The 18,351-nt window shown below is 44.4% G+C and overlaps 1 protein-coding gene across 2 annotated transcripts in view; it reads left to right on the top strand.

Annotated features, from left to right (window-relative positions):
- The first annotated feature begins 200 nt into the window (after positions 1-200).
- RASAL2 (RAS protein activator like 2) overlaps positions 201-18,351 on the top strand; it is a 165,316-nt gene continuing 147,165 nt past the window's right edge. For both annotated transcript variants that reach the window (XM_071435891.1, XM_071435889.1), the window contains exon 1: positions 201-440. In XM_071435891.1, the coding sequence (XP_071291992.1) occupies positions 281-440 (160 nt within the window). In that variant the 5' untranslated portion in view covers positions 201-280. The remainder of the gene's footprint in view (positions 441-18,351) is intronic.

Genomic DNA, 18,351 nt, shown 5'->3' with positions numbered 1-18,351 from the left:
ACACGAAGGCCGGCGCAGCGAGGCGGCCTCAGGGGCAGGCGGGGGCCGGAGAAAGGGCCGCCGGCGGCTCCGGGGGCAGCGGGGGCAGGGCCTCCCGCCATCGCCCGCCTCTCCTCAGGCCCGGGGCGGGGCGGCGGGGCTCCGCCCGCGCTGACGCGAAGGGCGGGCAGGGGCGGCCCGGGGGAGGGAGGAAAGGAGGGAGGGATGGAGCCGCACTAAGGCGAAGCGGGGCCGGGGTGCAGCGCGGGCGGTGGCGGCGCCTCCTCGTCCCCACGGCAGCATGGAGGCGGCCGCGGGAGCGGCGGCGGAGCCGGCGGCATGGGCGGCAGAGCCCTTCGTGGAGCCGGAGCCGGGCTCAGAGGAGCTGGAGACGGGCAGCGCGCTGGACCGCGTCCTGCGGGAGTCGGTCTGCCAGCAGCAGGGCTGGGTCCGCGTCTACGGTAAGGGGCGTCGGGGCGGGGAGCGGCGGAAAACTTCCCGGCCCCAACTTCTTTCTCCCTTTCTTCTTCTCCCGGCGCCCGAAGCTCCCAATTCCCCGCGGCTCCCTGCCTCCCCCTCCCCGCCGGGCTCCCGGAGCCCCGGGCTCGCCCCGGCCACGCCTTCCCCTCCGCCGAGGTGCGGGATGCTCCGGCGCCGGGATCCGCGTCCCAAGCTTTGTGTGCCCGGAGTCCCAGGATGTGTGCCCGGGATGCGGTGCCGGCAGGGCTGAGCACTCCCGGATCTAATTAGTATTAATGAGCTGCGAAAGGCCCGCGAGGTGCTTATACCGTGGGTCCCGTCGCCCCAGACTTACTGGTCTGTGTTACATTGGCACCTTTGTAATTTATAAAAAGGATGTTTGGGTCTTCAGCAGTGCAGGACGCGGGTTTGTTTCCCCTTCTTTGTCAAACTCTCCCTGGTATGTAGCCTTTTTAAATTAGCTTGATTTATGTGGCCGGGCCTCTGGTTTGTTTAGGCTCCCAGCTGAAGTGCAGTCGGATTTTATCTCTCGATCAGCACCTAAATAGTGGAAATTCTGTTTTATCTTTTCCTTGTCTCTCCCTCTTGTTTGTCTTGGTAATCTGAGGATAATTACTCCCACGTTTCAGAGTGAAGAGTACTGCAGGCATTATTTTGTTTTCCCTCCTGTAACAAATTTGATGGTCCAGCCTCGAAAAGGTCGTGGTGTGTGCACATGTTACCTTTGTCTGATATTATTATTGTTGCCCCTTCCCTGGAAGTGTTCAAGGCCAGGTTGGATGGGACTCGGAGCAACCTGGTCTAGTGGAGAATGTCCCTGCCCATGGCAGGGAGGTTGGAATGAGATGATCTTTAAGGTCCCAACCCAAACCCTTCCATGTTTCTATGATGATGGAGAACCTGTAAAAACATTTTTTATTGGGACTTTTAAACATGTTTTACGCTGGTGATTGTCCCTTTCTTCTTCCTGCCCTGTCCTGGTTCCCAACGAGGTTCTCCAGGTTTGCCCTACCTGTAAAACTAGAAGCAAATGCTCTCTGTTACCCGTGTCATTGATCTGTTACTGGTTGTGTTATTCCTGAAACACAACGATGACATGAATAAGTTATCTGCAACAACTCTGCTGCATTTCTTGGCTGATGGCAGGTAATTATTGTGAGTACCAGCAGCCTGAGCCTTCACACATATCAAATGAGGAAGATCAGGCTGCAGGTTTTCTGGAGAGCATGGTCTGTTCAAAGACCTTTGTGTTTATTTTGGAAGCTTGAAAAGCTGGTGCAGTGGGATGAGGTTGTCTGTCTGCTTTCTGTCTGGTGCATCAATGAGTGAAGTTATACTTAGCAGAATTAATTGTAATAGAAGTTTGGGATTTTTAGTCGTTTGCACTGTTTAGCCTGCTGCTTCTTGCTTACCTTGCTTTTGTTAATCCCAGCCTAGAGCTGGGACTATAAAATGCAGCCTTATGTAAAAATATCTCACTGCTGTTGTTGAGAGGAGTTCCAAAGAAAGCCATTTGTCTTCGATTGTTTGTTTGTTGAGAATACTTTCTAAAGGTAAAATGAGAATGTACTTAAGGAGAGGATGTCTGGCACCAGCCTATCTGATTGTTACCCAAGGTTGTATCTTCCATGAGTGGAAGCAGGAATGTGGTTTCAAAATTAGCCACAGTGAGGAACATTGCTTGTTGATAAAGTCATATGTTGTGATGTGCTTGTAGTTTGACGTTAACGTGGAGATAAATGGGGAAAATCCACTGTGACAGGGCCCAGCTAGCTCACAGGCTATAAAAATCACCATGCACTTCAAGCACATGAAAATACATCTTGTAGCCCAAGGACAATAACTAATTATTCCTAGTCTGTGTTTAAAAACAACTCATTATCCCTCTCCCTCATAAAGAATCTGATGTGCTAGTGTCTTCTCTCCTTCCCTAAGAAATTGCAATCGGATTAGCTGGTATTTGTTTGTTTCCTCCTGTTTATTAGCTTTTTTTCCTTGCATGAGCACATCTGGAGAAGTTTGCAGACAATGAATCAAGCTGAAACTGTGCCATGTGCACTGTGTTTGTGCACAGCTAAATATGGGTTACAAACCTATGAGTGACAAGTGTTATTCATAGGATTAAAAGTAAAGCCTTGCACAGTTGTTTGAGGAACCACAGCAGCATAGCGAAAGAAAACAGGAGCAGAAAGCTTAGCCTTATTGTCTGTATTGTCTGATAAACAATGAGAACACTAACACTAATTATTTCACCATGAATGGCTGGGGGAGGGAAGGAATATCGAGCACATGAAAAGTGGAGAAGCGTTTTCTGGCACGGTGAGAAATGCAGCTTTTGATGTCACTGCATTTCATTTCCACGTGTCTCTGTCAATGTGAACCTCTGTGTAGGGGTGTTGTTCCAAATGAAAGGTGACTGTCTGAAAAGTGTCCCTAGTAGTGGAAGCATGTATTTTAAAGAAAAAGAGCTCAGCAGCCACTTCAAGACAGACAGCTGTTTATTTCTGTGCATCTCTACTTGGCAGTGGTGTGCCATCCACTTTGTCTCTGTCCAAAGGAGTAATTACTGCCATGAGGGGAGCTGGTCTGCTTGCAGAGCCTGTAAAACTTCATCTGCTAGCACAGAGAAAAGAATTTAGCAGTGAAATCCCATCATTGCTGGTCTCTGTGGCTTGCCAGCAGTATGACAGTGATGTGAATACAGTAGGACTTTACAATGTCTGGGATGTGATTTCAGTGTGACACTGAGGTCTTGTCTGACTTCACTACGAGGTCTAAATCACAGTCTGGCTATTTTTGCATTTCCTGCCTTAGCTGCACTAGTTCCAAGGGTGGCTGTTTCATTCTGTGTTCTGGAGGTTCAGCAGCTTCTGCTTAAGTGAATTAGCCAGGACATTATCATGGAAATACAGTTTCCTTACCCATGGACGGAGTTTGAAATGTAATTAGTTTCCTCTAACCTGATGTTTGAATAGTGGACAGGAGCAGCAGATTTGCTTGTCAGAGTGATAGGTTTAATTGCTTGTGAAACACAAATCATGTGAGTGCTGTTAGATGATGTTTCCAAGAACTGGTTTTGACACACAACTAATGTTTCTGTAAAATATGTATCGACATGTGTTCTGGGTGACGGCTTCCATTCAGGCTCGTGGCATGTGTGCAGGGGGTAGGAGGGGGGAGGTGTCTTGCCTGGATTAATGCTATGATTTTTTTTTTTACTTTTTTTCCTCTCTCTAAAAGTGACAACTGACTTTTGAAAGCATCCACCCATGTTTCAAGGTCTTTTTCTGTGCTCTGTGAAACAGGTTTTGTGAGGAGGAGGCAGGGCAATAACTGAATAGACAGCATTTTCAGTGCTAACTGTGGAAACAGAGCAATTACATTGCCTGGTGTGGCTGACTGAACATCCATGGATTTTGCAGGAATGAATTCTAAAGCCAGCATCACAGCATTGGTGTTAAATGTTGCATGTGATGGGGGTAGGATCGGTTTTTGCCTGATGTACAATTTGTGTACATCACAGGTTGCAAACTTCTGTGATGGGGTTGTCAGATTCATTGATGGGGTGCCTGCTCTAAGCTCGCTGCAAAAGCTCCTGTGCTAAAATCGCAAAAGAAGAGTTGCTGAAATATGTAAAAAATAGCACAGGGAAGAGTCTGTTCCTGAGTGCTCATCCTGCAAACAGACATTGTTGCTCTGGGGCCTTATCTGGACTAGGAAATGTCTTTCTCTTTTAGCAGCAGTGCTAAAAGCTGACGGTGGTTGTACAAACTCGAGTGCAGATAGGATGTGGACTCTTTCATCACCTTGTCCTCTAATCCTGCGGGCAGCCTGGAGACATTCCTCACTGCTGGAATGACCCTCCTCGCCCCCCTTTCTCCTGGCAGGAGGAGGAGGCTCTCTAAGCATAGGCTAGAAGGGCTCCATGCCTTTTCATGGATATCAATCTGCAGACAGAGCTTCTAACTCCAGAAAAAGCCCTAGTCCCCGTGCAAGCAGACAGAAACATCTCTTGGCTGCCTCAGACCTGAGTTCCAGGCTTTTAAGTATTGGCTCTCAGAAAATACCAGACTCATGCTCAGGACTGAAGCCATGGTAATGTGTGTGGTGTCATGCAGAGATGAAAAAATAGCTGTGGCTTGGGCACTGAGCAGAAGCATCTCCTAATCATGTGAAATCAGTTCAAAAGCCCAATTTCTGTGAGCTATCTACTCCAGCAGTTTGTCATCTGCCTCTTTTATATCAATGGTTTCAACTCTGTTCTGAGGGGTTTCTGGTTCTTTACAGCCTGCCTCGCTATGACTTTGAAAGTAGCTTTTTCTATCTACCTTTTCTTTTTAAATTCTTGTTTTATTCCACTGTTTGCAGTTTTATCTAAAAACGCAAAGATTATCCATTTCTGAAGCGTCCTGCTTTGGATGAGTACCAACAGGCTTTGGTAACGAGTAGCATCTTGTTGTCAGCAGATCCTTTCCTTCCAGCCCTGCTCATGCTGCTGGCCGGCTTTTCCCCGAGATGTGTGCACGGGGACGGGGAGTGTGAGCCGCCACCCTCCCTGCCCGGGGTCCCTCCTGCCCCCCGGCCTCCAGCCGAGCCCGAGCAGGTCCCACCAGGTGGCGGCATCTTCATTGCGCTGCTGCAGGACCTGCCGAGGATGCCCGGAACACGCGGGGGGATCCGCTCCTCTCCCCTCCCAAACCTTATCGCTCATCTCCACCAGCTCAGTTACAAACTACTCCAGAGGCCGTCTAACAAGGGGGAGGTAGGAACGGTGTAGTGAATGTAAAAACCAAATAAAACCCCTCGTAGCCAGGCAATCTGCTAGGTGAGATGACTGTCACTAAGGTTTTCCCCTCCTTGGGATGTGAGCTGGGCTGGGGTTTGTATACTGCTGCCTTTCTGAGCGGGTATGGAGCTGCAATTCCTTGCAGGAGAACATTTGCTTTTAGGAAAGGTTTAACAGGAGATAAGGTGAAGGTGCAGAGAGCCCTGGAAAGCTGAAAAGGATCTGGAGAGCTGCACGGCATCTGTGCAGCCACTCTTGTGTTGGAAAGGAGAGAAGGTCAGTGTTCACCAGCATTTCTTTCCCTTCTGATCAATAGGTTTATTTTTAACTCACCCAGAAAGTTGGTGCAAAAGCAGGCTTGGAAGATAAACCTTGTTGGGCCGGGAAATGTCATTTCCTGAGTGTTTGGACAATGCCTGCTGTGGTGGTATTTGACCTTATCGTAGCCCTCAGGTACCCAATGAGGGACAGACGTTGAATGCCGACAGCATAAAGCTTTTGTTGGCTTTGTTGATAAGCAACAATGAATTTTAGTTGGAGCCCCATTGTAAAAGGCAGAGTTTAATCAAAAGCAAGGTTTTAAGTGACTGCATTTGCTACAGATGAAAAACAGTCGAGTGTGCTGTGGGCAGAGATGCTGCTTTCCCTTGCCAGCCGGCAGCAGGGAAGATATCATATCAGAAGATGAGTGAAGTGCTCTTACAGGTGATCTGCTCATGCCTGCTCTGTGACAGCTCCTCCAATAGCCCTTTTTGACTCCAGGGAATTCTGACAAGCATGCAGGAGGTGAATTACAGATCCTCTCTGCTCATTCTCCTGTGCAGTGACAGAGGTGACTTGAAATGGAGCTGAGGGCTGGACGCAGCCTGTTTTCTCCTTGGTTGCTTTACTCCAAAATCTTATTGCATAATCAGCCCTTTGACATTAAAACTGCTTGTCTTTCCTCTTTTTAAGGAACACTGACAGGAGTTTATACATAAATGAAGTTTAAAATTTTTTGGGGGGGGGAGTTTTTAGCTGGACTCCTTCAGCTGGCTGTGTTGTTGCAAGTGTTGCCTAGGTTACTAATTTATTAAGTCACTTAAATATTTGGAGGCATCAACAATACTAGAGTATGCTGGGGAAAATGAGGATGACATTATTTTAAAACACTGGTTTCCTGACTCCTGTATTTCAGTCACACGATTTATCTCTGGCTGAACATTTTCATGTGGTGCTGTTTCCTATTTTTAAACAATAGGGGAAAAAAAGGGAAGATAAGAAGAGCATAACTGTGACCTGTTGACTTATTATGAGATCATGGATTCCTTTTAACTGATATTTATAGATTTTTATAAAAAATAGTTGAGACTTTGGTATTTTCTGACATATATGCCTTTTTAGCCTCAGGGTCAGAAGTTAAGATCTCATCTGAATTCTTTCAAAATCCTCTGTGAAGACACATAGTAATCACAGAAATACAAATTGTATCTGCAAGGAAAGTAACCAAGGGAAAAGAAATATTGCTGCGTTTTGGTTTGTAAAATTCTCTCAAAGCTCTTTGTGTGTTTTGACACCCTCCTCTCTCAGAAAGCCTTTATAAAATTGATCAGGAGGGAATAGCATTTGTCAATTCACTTTAATAGGGTTTCCAAAGGTCACAAAAATGTAGAAAGGCTCTTCTCCAGGAGTCGGGATTATTTTTAATTGTAAAGCAAGCTGGAGCAGTGCGAGCAAGGAGCTCTTGGAGGTGAAGGGGTCTTTGCACTTAAGTAAATGTAAAACCAAGTCCTGGATTTAGATCCTTTATTATCTAAAGGGATTTTTTTTTTCCAACTGGGAATACCCCATTAGAAATTAGCTCTTAGACTGCAAGCACTGGCAGGCACTTAGTTAAACACATTAATTCTGCAAACTGTGGGAAAACCGACACCCATTTCAGCAGATGTGCCATGCGTCTGGTGTAGATTTGCATAAGAATGCATATGCTTCTCTGTGAGTTTCTGCCTTGATTAAAACTTGCAGGCACCTTTTCTCTTCTTCTATTGCTGTGTCTGCATTCTTGGCTATTAATGGTTTAATTGAAAATACCCCGGTTTTTTCTGTCTTAAGATAATTCATTTTATTTACACAGTGCTGCACTGTAGATGTGCTTGGTGCCGTATAGACAGAGGGTGCTTTGCTTGTCTTCTGGAATTTGTAGCCAGGACCAGAGAATAAAGGATACAGCAAACATGAAAAATGGCAAATGTGTTTGAAAGTGGATGGAGGATTACACGGTGGAGTATCAGGAGCTGGGAGGGGATTGTGTGTATTCAGTCCCAGCTTCCAAGGCGGTGTGGGAATGGAAATCGGTGCTGTGATGAGAGGAAAAGAAGTGTTGAGGAATCTGTGACTAAAAATGATCTCAGCCTTAATCCCTCCCAGCCTTAGGCTTTCACAGTAACAGTCCAAGAGATTCAGCAGAACCTCTTCACCTTGGTCCTGTTCTCAGTCTGGGTGGCAAGGAAAGAGTGTGGGAAATTTCCTCAGGTAGATCATACCATTCACTCTGAGAAAGCTGTCTTAACTCTGGTAGCAGGGGATTGAAGCAAGGTACTGGGGGCCAGGGAATTGAAAAAGAGGAGCATTACTTGGGTTATGACTTGAAATTTCCAACAAGGAGACAAAACTTCCTGGGAATAAGCATTTTGTGTCCATTGTATCCATGTAACATAATGTAAGAAATGCTGGATGCCCACTACCGCCTTCTAGGGCTTCAGGAGGAGATGTTTTGGTTTTTTCCTCTAGGGCTTCAGGAGGAGATGTTTTGGTTTTTTTCCTCTAGGGCTTCAGGAGGAGATGTTTTGGTTTTTTCCTCTAGGGCTTCAGGGGAGATGTTTTGGTTTTGTTCTAGGGCTTCAAGAGGAGATGTTTTGTGTGGGGAAAGGGAGGAAACTTAAAGCAGTGGGGTCTGTGGGACAGGCACTGGATGGCAGTGAGCCAAACTGCACCAACAACAGCTTCATGCTCTCCTGAGAGAGCTCTGATGTTCCCCAGCTCTGGAATAGCAGTCCTCAGGGTTAGGCTGAGTAAGCTGGAAAGCCTGGAAATTTGACACATCTGTTTTTTGGGAGATCCCTCACAGAGGAACTGGATGTTACTCCATGGAATACAACAGTGTAACGACATTTCTCCTCTTGGGATGTACATCATCCTTTGCTAGTAAGGGCTTGGAGGAAATATAGGTGGGTTTGGAACTTCTGGAGGGATTTCTGCCCCCCGTTTGATGCTTGCAGGACAGAGTTAAAAACCTGCTTGCTTTTTTCAGGATCTCATTACTTGAGTCAGTGGATTGGCTTGAGATAAGCAGAGGTAATTCACACCCTCATTTAGCTGACTCTTTAGTGCTCTGATACTGGTCTCAACAAGATAGGGGACAGATGCTGCACTACTCAGCACAGTGTGTGCTGTGAGGCTTCCAGGAAAATGTGTGCAAAGCAGCAGAGGCTGGGAGGGCTGAATGCAGTCCTTGAATCTCAGTTGGAAATTAAATGATCGCTTTGCTTCAGTTTTCTGTTCCATTTTGTCGTGACAAATGGTGACTGCTTTATTACCAATTCCATCAGGGTTAAAGGAGGATCAGTTTCACTGACTTGCACCATTCATTGCCTTGTTCTATGAGTGCATCCAAAGCATTAATGGTTTTATTTGAGAGGGCTGCTCTGAGCTGAGAAGGTGAGGAAAGAGGCACAAATAGGTCAGGTAACTTGTCCAAGGACATACAAGAAACTTGGCAACAGAAGCCAGATCTCCTGAGACACCTACAGTGCTTTGCTTGCATGCCTTGGGTTGCACTGCTTTGTGTTTGGGGTGCCTCTGAGCCTGCTGCTTTACTTGGAACCTCTGTAACTATTAATAATCCTCTCAAACACCCTATTAGCTGTCACATCTGTAGGTCAGCAGGGCAAGATGCCCTCAGAGGGGGGGGACTTCTGTTCAGGTGATTGCATCTACTTGTTCCTTTTATATTTTTTTTTCTTACTCCCCAAGAAGCCAAAGGTGAAGCTTTGTTGGCCTTCAAAATGGAATAAACTTGTCTCAATACAGTGATAGCAGGCTGGACCACTGGGATGAAGGTGTTGGATAGCCAGCACTCATTAGCTTTTCCTGATTTGTAAGCAGGGCTGGGTGGTGCCTGAACCATTAATTTCAGGTGGGTAACTCCTCACTGCTGACTGGGGGAAGCAAATACCTCACAGATCAAAGCTGCAAAACCATAGAACAATGGTTAAACCCCTTTGAGCTCCAACATCCTTCCTGTGGCGTTTGGGACCCAGTGCCAGTGCATAACACAAATTTGGTTGGCTTTGCCAACACTTGACTGATCCATAGTAGTTTTCCATGTTAATTAGCTGTTTTATCTTAGGAGTGCAGTGCACTGCAGGCTCTAGGAAAGAAGAGGAGACAAAATGCTTCCTGAGAAGATGTTTATTTACATGATGAGGTTATACCTCAAGCTGTACAGACAAGCTGCTGCCTCTGCTGCATTTCCCACTTGTTTAAATATACTGGAACACGTACATCACGCAGCAGAAACACAATGGGCTCACACTTGCTAGGAAATCATTAGACTTCCTCGTCAAATAATACCAAGTATTTCCTATTTTGAGGTATGTTTCTGTAATTATTTTCCATCTTTTTTTTTTTTTTTGTTCAGAATGGTGAGTAGTTGATAGGTATCCTGGAAAATAAGAAGTCAGGAAAGAAACCAGCATCCTTCTAAACCAGGTTTGGGAAGATTTATCTTCTAAATGGCATTGGTTTATGGGGTCCCTTTCTCTCTCACTCTCTGGCAGCACTTGCTTAGGATGTCAGTGAGGTGTGGTGTGATTAATTACCCTGTTGAATAGATTTCATGGGGTCCTTCCTTAACTTCTTCCATTAGCTCAGGCCCTGCTCACTGAAGTTTTCAAAGTGCCTCAACTCCCTAGAGATAATGAGTTTTATATCCCATGTAGTGAAGTAGCAAAAAAAGTTTTATGGTCTTGCCATAAATATTTATGTCAGTTTGCTTCCACGTACCCTTGGCTGGCGACTCCTCTGCTTAAAGAAGCTCCTGTGGCTGTTCATGTCCAGTTCTGCAAGTACTGTCAGAGCAGTGTGAACTGAGGCCATTTCTAATTCAACTCTCCTCATTTTGATGCCAGTGGTTGCTAATTTCTCAATTTATAGCCATTAAATCATTATAACCATTAAATCAAATTAGGAAGAAAGCCTCTTTTCTTTTTTTTAGCCTGGGACGGAAATTAAGCATTTTCTGCTCTAATTTCTGTTTTTTTCTTTTTTTTGGACTTTATTAATAGGAAGTCAGGAATGTGAAGTAAACAGCCTCTGTTTGTAGAAATGATGAATGTACAGGATAATAGGAAGGATGATAAGAAGGAAGCAAATATTTTTTTTATTCCAGACCAGTGCTAGAAATGGGGAATTTGCATGTTGTAAAAGTCAAAATATGTCTGAAACTTTGCTGAAAAAAAAAAATTGAGAGGAATGCAGTAATAATAGTTGAAAACCTTAGTGGTATGAAAGGGCATTAATCTTTGCAATTCTGGCACAACTTGCTTTCTGCTATTTTATTTTGTCAGAATACATTGCTTTTTCTGTGTTAAAAACCAGAAAAGGGTGAAAATACAAAACTGTCTGAAAATGCAGCATGGCTGTCAGTGATTAATATATGTTTGCTGTGAGAGCAGCATTCACCTGAATCATCATGTCTCAAATTTATCTGGATCCTGACTTCAGCAGGGTCTTTGGCCAGTTATCTCAAATTGTACATTTTTGGTAATTTGGGTTTACTGGCTCTCTTGGCACCTTTAACTTGCTGCTTATATAAAATGGTGATCTAATACTGCTCATCCCTAATTGTTACATTTGGGAGCCAGTAAGCCACTGTGAATTGTACATAAGCAACTAGAAGGAGGCTTTTTCACCAGTCTTATATTTTGACTTATGCATTTTTATAAGAATAGATTATAATCCCTTTCTTCTAGATAATTTGAAGAGCAATAGCTGTTGGTATCAAAAGACAGTAACTGTTTTCTTTGCAGTGGTGTCCAAATCTCTTCTCAGAATGGGTTGGAAACCAGACAGCCTGGGACACAGCAAGTGCTCTGGTAGGAGTTAAGGTAGTTTCCCCTTTGAGCACATAGGTTTTCCTGTAAAAAGGTGCCAGGAATTCAATCAACCTGCTGCTTCCATGCTGAGGAAATACTGGCTCTGACTACAGGTTACATTAGCTTTGATGTTTCACTTAATTCTGGGGAAGAAAAAAAGGTGAGCGTGGACTGCTGGGCCCTAGTTTTCTGTGGGTTCAGGCTGATTTTACAGCCATCTTTGCAGGATTACCACTGGCATCTGCTGGCCAGGCCATGAGATCTCTTGGCTGACATATACAAAACTGTAAAACATAACCACCACATCTGTTTGCAGATCAGTCTCTACCTGGATGGCTCGAAAAAAGCTTTGGGATGAGTCTCAAATGAAAGCTGTGGTGACTGAGGGGTGTTGGGAGGTTGATACCCAGCAACATAAATCTTTGCTGTCAAGACTGCTATTGTTGTTGATGGAGTTCAGAAGGGTTATCACCAGTTCAGTCTAAAGAGCATGCAATTAAGTTTAAACTTAGATAGCTTTGCAGGAGACTTAGAGAGGAAAAGCTGTAATGTATCACTTGGAGTGTAGTTAATGTGTTTCATCAGGTTGCCAGTTGAGATGTTCTAGCTGTACTTTTGATTTCCATTTCTAAGAACCACCCAATTCTGTAGCTGACACAGTATCCCTCCCTGGTTTGTTTCCAGACTTTATTGATGTGGCTTCTTTGTGACCTACTTTCTCTGCTTTAAGGTAGCTTTTTTCATTCCCTTCCAAAAGGAAGTGCCTTCCATGAGAAATGCTGGAAGCTCACTAGCCTGTTTATGAAAACTGGACCAGCCTGAGTGGCCTTCTGCTTACAGCCAGGGTAGATGATGTAATTGACTTTTGGGTACTTTCCTTACTGAGTTGTTGCTGACCACTTGGAGACCCTGGAGCTGGGTGTTTGGAGAATTAGGGAAGGAAATGCCTGTGTTTCCTTGGAGCTCTCATTACTCATGATGGAACTGGCCAGCCCTGTGACTTTTAGGGCCATTGTGTTGGCCTCTTGTCCTTGCAGGGGCCTGCAGTATGTCATGTGCTTATTACTCAAGCACTTACACAGCTGGAGGAAGCAACATCCCAGTTGTTATTCCTTTTACTCATTCTGGGGTGTTCTTCATCTCTGTTGCTCCTTGTGGTTTTCTCTGTAGTTTCCACTGGTGGTGATTCAGTTTGAGGCTGTATCTCTCTTCAATTAGTGGTGCCTTTGCTTTTTATCTGGGGCAGGAGGTGTGTGTTTACTTCTTTGTGGGGACACTTCAAAAACAGGTAGTGTGATGCAGATGTGCAGTTTGCAGCAGATATGTAACATTTAGCTAAGTCTTATGGGGGGATTAATACCTCATTGGAAAAAAAAAATCACTCCTGTAATTTCACAAAGCTGATGCAGCATTTGTAATCATCATCTCATAAAACTGGCTGCTTTTCTCCCTGCTCCATTTCACTTGGGTTACCCAAAAGAAAAATCTACTCCAGTCCTTTTTCTGGAACCTTGGTGGCTTTTTGGTTTCCAGCAAAGATTAGCCAGCTTTGTGTGCGTGTGACTCTGTTATAAAATGAGCATGCTGTTAATTTTAACTACACAGTTTTTGCTTGGAACAGCAATTCAAGCCATGAGGGAAATTGTTTTTGTGTGTGTCAATGTCAAAGGAATTTCAACAGAGGTGACATTCATTTCCCATTGGGGTCTGGAGTTGAACTTGTCTTTGCTCATCTGGGGTTGGGTGCAGAGTGCCCTTAAGCCTCTTAGGAAAACCTTTACCAGAAGGTGAATGGAGAGCTTGGACTACAAGAGATGTTCAGCAGTGCTGGAGGAGAAACACGTGCTGGTAGGCACTGCTGTGAGAGTCCTCCCTGCCTCCCTTGCTGCCTGCTGTCCAACCAGCCATGGGCTCCTGTGCTGCTGTAAACAGGAGGGGGAGTTTTGCTTGAAAATGGAGTGCTGGAAGAGTCTGGGGGCTAAAAATACAGCTAAAAGTAGCTGCACTGGAGTCATTTGCCTCAAAAGGCAACCTCTGGCATCGTGCTGAGCGTCACCAGGACTCTGAGCTTAAAGGAGCTCTGTGTGATTGGGGAGAAAATGCAGAATTCAGCAAGTGGGGGTGCCAGCTGGAGAGACCCAGTGGTTTTCTGGGTACACCATCCATTTCTCCATGTCTCCTGCCAGCAGGATGCTGGGTGAAAGCGGGGTGGTGCTGTTTTTGTTGGAAGCAAGCTTGGTACCAGAGACCATGCTGGTCCAGAGGCACAGCATGTGAAAGCTGTTAGTGGTTTGGGGCTTTTTAGGATGTTCTTTTTCTCTGGTTGAAATATCCAGCAAAGCAAGTGAAACATTGGTGTCCATGAGGGATAGCTACTGAGTTTCATACCTTGGGTTTTTTTTTAATCTTTCCCTTCATCAGCATATAGGAAACAATGAATGCAAATCTATTCCCCAACACGTGCAGAATATATTTGTTGCTTGGAATCTGAGCTGGGCAGGAGCTCTGAATTATCAGCATCTGATTCCAGAGATTTGACAATCTGCAATCTCCTTAATATGCTGATGAGCCACCATGGGTATTATTCCTCTGTGGGTTTTTTCACTTTTTTTTCCTTGAAACTCATATTGCAGTCTGAATGCTGTTGGTTTAGGATTAAAAGAGATATTGGCTGGCTCTGTGCTTTGCACAATTTTCCTGTGACAGCAGAAAGAAGGAGAGTGGTTAGTATGATTCTCTTTCCTCCACAGTAGTACAAATGAAGCCTGAATTAGTAACAACTTTTAAAATTGAAGGGTTATCTCCTGTTCATAATTGTCTCTCTAATACTATGACTACCAAAGCACATAAATTATTCATGCAAGGAAGAAATCCTCAGATATTTTTCCTGGGGAATCACAGCTCTTCCAAGGAAGAAACTTTTTGCCTCTCAAGACACTGAGCAACTCTGCTCTGGATCCTCTGGCAAGAGTATTATTCCAGTTACAGCTTATCTTTAGAAATAACTGCAAATTAATTTTAAAAGACACGTGTCTTTTAAAATCCAGCTTGCTTACACAAATGGCAGTTAGTTTCATCTTAATGGGAGTGTAAATCTAGAGCTCTCCAGCATAAGGGCTGGCCATTTTACTGTCCAGCTGTTTTCCAAATGATTTATTTCATTTTCCCTCTTGGTTTCTTTGCCTCACCCCTCAGCTTCACTCTTGCTGCTCGTAGTACAGTGAGGGAAGAACAGCTGCACTTAGCAGCTCCAATAAATGACTTTATTAGAATTAGAATTGTGTCTGCATTACACTAATGCCAAAGGTCTTAGTTCATCTTGTAGCCTCTGAAACAGTTTGTCATCATTTCCACACTGCCTCCTTTCAGTGGGGGGAGGCAGCTCTGACTCAGCCCTGGATAAATGGGAATACAGGGAACTGAGTGCTGCTGCCAGGCAGTTTGTTCAGGCTCTGTCACTGGCTGGAAATGTCTTTCTCCCCACTTACTGTAATGCTGAGCATAACATGCAGGAAGAAGACCTGCTTTACAACAGCTCAGGAATCAGGATGAACTACCTTCCTGTCAAAATGATATAAAAAAGTCCTTAATCTTGAGGACTGAATGTGGATATTTAGAGGACAGTAAAATGTTATCCTAGGACACAGCAAAACCAATGCTCCATCTGAAACCTGCAAATTCTCTGGCATTCCTTGCTGACAGAAAATAAAAACTTACTCTTTTCAGGTGTTCAGTGAACAGGCTCATGAGTAGGGAGTTGCCTTTTTTTAGTTGGGAAGTAGCTCACATTTTGTATGGCAGGATGGAAATTCCATCTCCTGCTTCTGTGAACTTCAGAGCAGTGGAATTGCATGTCAAACACAGCAGAGTTCTGTGCAATCCTAGGGAAGCCATGCCTGCAGTGTCCTGGAGATGGAGCAGAGCAAGTCCCAGAGGTCAAACTCAACTCCAAGGTCTGTATGAAAGATCTGAAAGGTGAGGTGGGGCTCAATGGCTCCTGGAGAGGCCTCACAGACAGACTCCCTTGCCTGGGAGGAGCCTTCCACTTGAGATTCTACCTCTGGGCTTCACTTTGAGCCTTCCCATCTTTTCTTATCTGCTGGACTAGTGTCAGCTGCTGCTTGTATTTGTCTTTGCATCAGGAAAGTCTCTGCAGAGCACTGGAGCATCACCCCAGTGCCCAAGGGGTGTGACTCCCAAGGGTACTAAGAAGAAACATTTCTTATTCTGCATTTTCTAATTTCTACTATCTGTAGCTTGTTGTTTTTCCAAATTAGTCTGCTACACCTGCCATGGCTCCTAAACAAATTTAGATGTGCAGCCCAGACAGAATATTAACACCATCCTCATTTATTTTGTGAAGAAAGGGCTAAAAAGGGAACAGCTTGCCTCAGTTGTCTTGTCAAACTTGTTTAATGTCAGTACACAAAGTATTTCACTAGAACATTTCCACCTTTACTCATAGTAAGTGGATGTTTTTTGTGGCTGGTACACACAAGGTATGAACTTCCATTCACACATCTCTGCCATAGCTTCTTTGCTCTCACTCAAACACCAGTGGTTTCTTTTGAGTAACTTATATAGTGGCAAAGAAAATGGGGAGAAAAAATGGGGCTTGATTCTTATCTTTCTGAAGGTGTGCCTTTGTCTGGAAGAAAAGAGAAATCATTATTTTTAAACCAAATAATGTATTTTCAAATGCAGTGTGTGGTTTGGAGGGTCTTTTTTAAACTGTTCTACTTTTAACTGGAATTCTGTGGGTGAAATGCTAGAATAAAACCCAGCAGCAGCTTGATGCTGTGCACCCACTTGGATGGTAAAGCAGAAAGAAAAATACCAGAGAAGCTAGGGAAAGGGGGAGCAGCCCTAGAAATCCAAACTCTTCCTAATCTGTGTCTTAATCAATTGTGTTACTGCCCTCTCAGGAGTTCACAGGCAGCCTGAAAGCAGAGACCAAAGCTCTTCATGGGAGATTTGACAAATCCACCTGTCAGTGTCACCCGACAACTGATTTATCATCTCTGGCAAGTAGAAAATTGCTTTGACTTGTCTGCAGGACAAGTAAAATTTAGTAGCAGTGATGGGGTATTTTAAAAATTGTCATGATCATGTAAATCCTGTTATCTCTGTAACCCAAGTTCTGAACTGTAAAATGACATTAACTTGCTTAAAAAAAAATTTAAAAGGTCTCATATTAACAGATTACAGGACATTTTTCCCCCTCAGTTCATTTTTAAATCCTGTTGCCTTTCAAAGGCTGACACTTCTGTCTTCCAGCCCTATTTCTCTGGTAATAGAATATTGAAGATGTCTTTTAAAGAAAAAACCCAGCATGTAGCTATATCACATCAAAAAATACAAAGGAAGAAAGTCTGCTTAATCTGACAAAGCATCAGTGTTTAGGCTATAAGCTCATTATGAGGCTTGTACAGTGGGAGCTGATTTTTTCAAATTAATTTCTATGATTACCATAATAAACATTTTAATAGCCTTTCCTTCCCTCATATCCTCAGCAGCTGAATATTTCAGTAGGTTATCTGGTCTTTCACATCAGCTTTTATCCCAATCAGCCATGCATGATCTGTTTACAAGAATGCTTATAGGTATTTCCACTATAATTTCATGTTCCAGGTTATGCTGCTTCAGCAGTTTCTCTCTGTGCATTTGGGGTGTTCCCAGAAAACACTCAGGGAGTTTTGAGAGCTTTGAATTTATAATTTTATTTGGTAGTCAATGCAAAGAAGTCACATCATATTCTATTTAAATATTTCAAGTGTCTGGAAAACAATTTGCTGTAGCAAACATCCAGCACCTTGAACAAGGAGGCTGGTGCTGCAGTATTTGGTTTGGTATGTGTGTTATTTGCTGACAATAACAACTGAAGCCTTGTATTCTGCTCATGCTGTGACTGAAAGGCTGAGGGAATCTAGAAAGTAGGAGTAGAGCATTGTTAAATGGCAGAGATTTGTTGGGATTAGGAATCTGTGTAGAGCTGCCTTCTGCTGCAGAGTTCCAGCAGGAGAAGGACAAGGACCTGTTGGAGTATCCAGAGGAGGCACCAGGATGATCAGGGGGATGGGGCAGCTCTGCTGTGAGGAGAGGCTGAGGGAATTGGGATTGCTCAGCCTGGAGAAGAGGAGGCTTTGGGATGACCTCATGGTGGCCTTCAGTACCTGAAGGGAGCCCATGAGACAGATGGAGAGACACTATTTACTGCAAGAGCATGGAATGATAGGACAAGGAAAAATGGGCTCAAAATGAAAGAGTAGGTTTAGATTAGATGTAAAGTAAAAACTCTTCCTTGTGAGGGCGGGGAGCCCTGGCACAGGGTGCCCAGAGAAGCTGTGGCTGCTCCAAGGCCAGGTTGGACGTGGTTGGAGCACCCTGGGACATTTGAAGGTGTCCCTGCCCATGGCAAGGAGCTGGAAGTGGATGACCTTCAGGGTCCCTTCCAGCCCAAACCATTCTATGGTTTTACAGCTCAAGACAACTGCCAGCTTCTTGAAGCTGGTGGAGTTTCAGGCTGTTGCACCACATAGTTTTGAGCCTTGCAACTCAACATTCTTATATTGCTTTTCTTCACTCACAGCTCAGGAGTGGCACCAGAAATGTCAAAAACTGTTGTACTGATCACAACATACATCCTCTGGGATCCCTCATTTGCATCCAAGTCCTGTCCTGGCTCAGTTTCTATGACAATCTCCTGTTCTGTATGTTGCCCATGATTACTCCAAAGCTCCTGCTTCCCTAGTTTGTTTCCCACCAGTAGCTTTGAATACCTGTCTTCATGCCTTGAGCATTTCTTCTGTGTCTCTCACTCTCCCAAGCTCGTTGTCAGCAAGTAGAAGAGTTGCAGCACATCAGTTAGGAGATGTGAAAGCTGGGTATGGGAAGGCTAGGTGAGCATTTGAAATCAAAATAAAATCTCCCAGCAAAATAGTGGCATAATCAACAATTCTAGCGTGTAAAGCT

This window comes from Agelaius tricolor, unplaced genomic scaffold (assembly GCF_023055355.1).
Source record: "Agelaius tricolor isolate 1412-34295 unplaced genomic scaffold, bAgeTri1.0.p SCAF_11, whole genome shotgun sequence".
Classification (NCBI taxonomy): Eukaryota; Metazoa; Chordata; class Aves; order Passeriformes; family Icteridae; genus Agelaius; species Agelaius tricolor.
Note: the sequence above shows the minus strand (reverse complement) of the source record. Positions and strands in the feature narration are given on the sequence as shown.